General features: G+C 63.6%; 1 protein-coding gene across 1 annotated transcript in view; it reads right to left on the reverse strand.

Annotated features, from left to right (window-relative positions):
* Positions 1-4,572, reverse strand: part of SEMA6C (semaphorin 6C) — a 19,439-nt gene that overhangs the window by 7,851 nt on the left and 7,016 nt on the right. Inside the window, exons 7-16 of the mRNA XM_023521847.1 lie at positions 4,348-4,473; positions 3,813-4,030; positions 3,356-3,487; positions 2,922-3,074; positions 2,510-2,683; positions 2,099-2,245; positions 1,744-1,821; positions 1,561-1,616; positions 1,344-1,388; positions 5-462 (exon numbers count right to left, since the gene is read on the reverse strand). Of these exons, the coding sequence (XP_023377615.1) occupies positions 5-462; positions 1,344-1,388; positions 1,561-1,616; positions 1,744-1,821; positions 2,099-2,245; positions 2,510-2,683; positions 2,922-3,074; positions 3,356-3,487; positions 3,813-4,030; positions 4,348-4,473 (1,587 nt within the window). The remainder of the gene's footprint in view (positions 1-4; positions 463-1,343; positions 1,389-1,560; positions 1,617-1,743; positions 1,822-2,098; positions 2,246-2,509; positions 2,684-2,921; positions 3,075-3,355; positions 3,488-3,812; positions 4,031-4,347; positions 4,474-4,572) is intronic.

The following is a 4,572-nucleotide window of genomic DNA, read 5'->3' on the forward strand; positions in this document are numbered from 1 at the left end:
CCGCGTTCCCGCCACGTGCGCGGCCCGGGCCCTCCTTGGCGTTGTTCCCATTCTGGTTCCACTCCCAGGGCCCCGCGGCCTTGCGGAGGTGCTTGACCGGCAGCTCGGGCGTGGACTCCGGGGTGGGCAGGCAGGCCAGCTCCGGCGGCGGCCCGGCCTCGGGAGGAGGCAGGAAGGTGGTATACAGCTGGGGCGTCTGCCCCGCGTCTCCGTCCTTGGCCGGTGGCGGTGGATCCGGGCCCGGCCCGTGCAACCGGGCCAAGCTGCGAAGGGAGAGGGGGCGCGGGAGCCCCGGGGTCTCGATGTCCTTGCTCCGACGTCGGTGGGCACGGCGACAAGCGCAGGAGACCAGGAGGCCAGAGACGGAGGCGCCCAGGGCGAAGGCTGCGGCCACACAGGCCAGGAGCAGGGGGATGGGAACGGAGCGGGAGGCCGAGGCTGCGGGGAGGTCTCGGCGCACGCCTGCCGACCGAGAGGGGGAGGCTCAGCCAAGGCCGGCGAGCTGGGATGGCCGGTTCTGGAACTTTCACCTCTCCTGCTACTGCTCAGCTTCTCTCCGACACAGCCTTGATCCCCCTCCGAATCCCTTCCCCTGACCCCTCCACACACAGAGCCAATGGCACCACCCACACACACAGGCCAGAGCTTGGGGCTGCGAGTCCCCATCACAAGCTCTGGGCCCCTGGCCCGGTGACCAAGCCAAGAGCAACTGCCACACGGCGGGAGCAGAAAGGAGGCCACGCTGGGACGCCCAGCTCTGGGAGGGGAGGCTCCAAACAGGTATTAGTGGGCACGGAACACTGGGTCAGTGAGGGGCTTAGGATTCTTCAAGAACCAGAAGAACCAGGGGTCCCACACTTCACTCCTGTCCCTCCCAGCCAGCCCCCTTACCCTGCGTCTGAGCTCCAAGAGTGGAAGACTGGGGCCGGGGGTGGGCATCACTGGGGGGGCTGGGGGTCTCAGGGGAAGGGCCAGGACCCAGAAGCACTGGTGACAGAGACCAGGTCAGAGCCAGTGAGGCTCCTGCTCTCCACCTCTGACACCCGTTCAGTGGGTCCCCACCCCACCCCCATCCCAGAACCCAAAGGTCCAGAACTCCAGGCTCCACTTCCCTCTGGGTGTGGGGAAGGGCTCACCATGCAGGACATTCATTTACTTGTTCAAAACTATTTATTAAGCACCCTACTGTGAGCCAAGCACCGAGCTGTATGCTGGGCATTTGGAAAGATGGAACCCTGTTCTGAGACTCAGGGTGTCCAGGGTGCTGGTCTGCTGCTACCGTGGGCACAGACGTGGGCAAGTGTGGGCCGAGCAAGGGAAGGTGAAGCTGGGACAAGACTCACCATAAGCAGAATTCCCTGCGCCGGACTGACTCCCGGTGGCTCCGTCTATGGGAAGGGAGAGAGGGTGAGGGTGGGGGCTGGGGGAAGCTTCATGAAGAACTGGGGAGGTGACTGACTGGACCACAGAGAGAAAGGAGGATGAAACCCGTGCCTGGGGTGCGTCCGGCCATCGGGGCCGCGTGCAGCCATGGCTCCAGCAGCCTCCCCTCCTGTTTACCTTGGCAGTCACCGTGCTCCATGGATTCCTGGTTCCCAGCTGGATCCACATCAGTCCTAGGAGGAAATGGAGGTGGCTCAATGCAGCGGTGCATCTTGCCCCCGTCCCCTGCCCATGCCGTCAGCCTCCTCTCTTTGTGGTGGGGAACTCTTTTCTCAGGGGATCTGGGGGCCCCTCACTTACCCACCAGGTCCCCTAATATCCACACAGCCTCTGGAGCTATGCCATCCGCAGTACGGGTCCCGAGAAGCCAGACAGCTCCTAGGGAAAACTGAGTCACGCGAGGCTGGGACCCTCTCCATTCCCCTGCCTTTTCTACTCTCACTCTGGCCCACAGGAGCTTCCTAGCCCGACGCCCCCATCCTATCCCCCCAACGCCTATTCCTGACTCTGGTTACTGCCCACCTGTGGGAGGCTTGAGGTCCCCACCAACCATCCCTGACACTTATTTCCCTGCCACGCCCAAAGCCCGTGTTTCCGAGCTCCTCCTGGCCCGGGGAGCCCACCCAGACAGGGCCTAGCCCCAGGCCCCTCTCACCTCCGGCAGGCCCCGTGCCGGGCACACCGACTGAGAGGGAGGTAGATGATGCAGCCAGAAAAAGCCACGAAGAGCCTGTGACCCTCAGTGTCCAGCTCCAGCCCTATGACCCGCCGTGCCGTGTGGGCTGCCCGCTTCCCACTGCACCTAGAGTGAGGCCAGAAGGAGTCAAAGGGGCAGGCCTGGTGAGGGTCCTGTTTCCCTGGGGAGGTGCACGAGCAGCTGAGTGCAGCCCATGGGGCTGGGCTTCCGGAGTGACCATGCCACGCCACCGCACGGTCCGGCTTCTCACCAAGCCCCTCTCTGTATCCCATAGCTGCAGAAACCCACGCTGGAGCTCCCACCCCATCCCCACATCCCTGTCTACCACCTCACGTCCCACCCCTGCTCCGCGGGGGGGCCTGTCCTCACCGGGAGGGGCTGTAGGCATCAATCTCTTCCAATAGGATGGGCTCGCGGCCCCCAGGCTGCCCCCCTGGGGGCAGCACCTTCAGCACTGTCCCATCGTTGGAGCCGAGGAACAGAACTGTTGTGTTGCCATAGGGACCAGCCGCACCATCCACGGCTACCTGGGTCAGTAGGGCCCTGGAGGGACAGGCCTCGGGTCAGGGCAAGTGGACCAGTAGATGCTTGCGTGTTCCAAGGACAGCCCGCGTGTCCTGGAACCCAGCCCGGGCCCTTCCCCCAGCCCAGGGTTTCCTTCTTCGCTCCCTTCCTTCCATTCCCACGGGTCCTTCCTCCCGCCTATGTGATTTACGTTGTGGGGTCAAAGGAGAAGCGGCTGAGAGGGAAGGGCAGTGGTCAGCATTTTACAGCCCCGTACCTGCTGGTGAGGGTGAGCAGAGGCTGGCGGGTGGCAGGTGGCACAGCGGGGTCCAGCAGTGGGTGAGCCTTGATGAAGGTCAGGACATCGTCAGGGAGATCTCGGGAAGAGGGGAACAAGGCAGCTACACCCACTCCGGCACAGGATCCTGGCCTGGTGGACACAGCGGGAGGGGGCCGCCTCAGGGAGGGAGCCGGTTGGAGTCAGGCTCTTTGCCCCATCCCCCACTGCCCCTAGACATGATTGGCAGCCCTGGCTCCCCCTCCACAAGCGCGCACCCTGGTTTCCCTTCCCAGGTGCAGCTCGCCAGTCCCACTGCCAACCCATGACAGCACTTCCCAGGCCCTGGACACCTTCCCCTTTCCTTACAGTCCCATCCTGGGAGCAGACACTGCTCGATTCTGCCCCACAAAAGCCACCCCCATCCTGGGTACCTGGGGGAGGGGACCCTGTCCTCAGACACAGGGGTCCACGGCCCATCCAGACTCCTCTGCTCCTTGAACTTGCCCTCAAACCCGCGCTCAATATCATCCAGGTAGAAGGCGCAGACCGCAGAGCCAGGAATGCTGAGGGAGCCAGAGAAGGCGAAGTGTCGGAAGGGACAGCAGAGCTCCTCCCAGGTGAGCCCTGGCAGCCACCCTTCATGCACCATATTAAGGGGTGGAGCCTGAGAGGGTGGGGCGGTGCCCTGGGGGCCATGCCGGGGGGTGGAGCCTGAGAGGGTGGGGCGGTGCCCTGGGTGCCATGCTGGGAGAAAAAAGGTGGCAGAAGAGCCACTGGCTGTGAATGGAGCTTCCCTGCTCTAACACCATCAGTAAGTTTGGGGAGGGGAGCTTGGACGCTGGTGGGACAGGGGACAGATCAGGCCTCATCGGTTAGTCTAGTACCAACCTATTGGTCTGGGTGGTGAAGACCCCAAAGAGGGCAGAGCGGCCATACAAGTCCACGGGCCCAGTCAAGGCCTGTAAGACGTCAAAATAGAAGGCAGAGTCCCCAGGGACAGAGCAGTTGAGCCGCAGCTTCAGGAAGGATGTCCAGTGGCGGTCCAAGGCCCGAGGTGAGCCGCCCATGTCACGCTTACACACGCGGGCCACACGGGAGAACTGCACCTGAAGATTGGGGGACAAGGAGACCAATGAGAGATGGCCTCGGGGCCAGCGGGCGGGAGGGATGCGGGCAGTTAGAGCACCAGGACACAAATGTTAGAGACGCAGCAAAGGAAGCATGTGCTATGCTGATTCAGTCTGGGCCACAGACCAGGGACACAGCAGGATGTGGGGGCAGAAGGCTGGGGGCTACTCCAAGGTGGGGGCTCAGGGTTCAGGGGATTGTGCTGTGGAGATCAGGGCCAGGGATGGTCCCCGGACTGCCTCCCAAGGACCCAGCAGAACCCTCCCGTTACCCACCCCTGATCCCCTCTCCTTACCCTCCCCAGCCGAGCATCCTCCACAGAGACCTCTCGGAAGAAGAAGTAGACATGGTCGCCATGCTCGAAGGCATGGATGAAGTGCGGCTCTGAGGAGGGGTGACAGGAAAGGGCGTGGAAGGGTATCTACACCTGCTCAGAAACTCTGGCCCCGCACAGCCTCGCCCCTCCACCCACGTGCACATGGCCACCACTGGCCGCCTGCTCCCTGCCTCAGCCCTCCCC

The sequence above is a fragment of the Pteropus vampyrus genome, unplaced genomic scaffold (assembly GCF_000151845.1).
Source record: "Pteropus vampyrus isolate Shadow unplaced genomic scaffold, Pvam_2.0 Scaffold319, whole genome shotgun sequence".
In the NCBI taxonomy this organism is placed as follows: domain Eukaryota; kingdom Metazoa; phylum Chordata; class Mammalia; order Chiroptera; family Pteropodidae; genus Pteropus; species Pteropus vampyrus.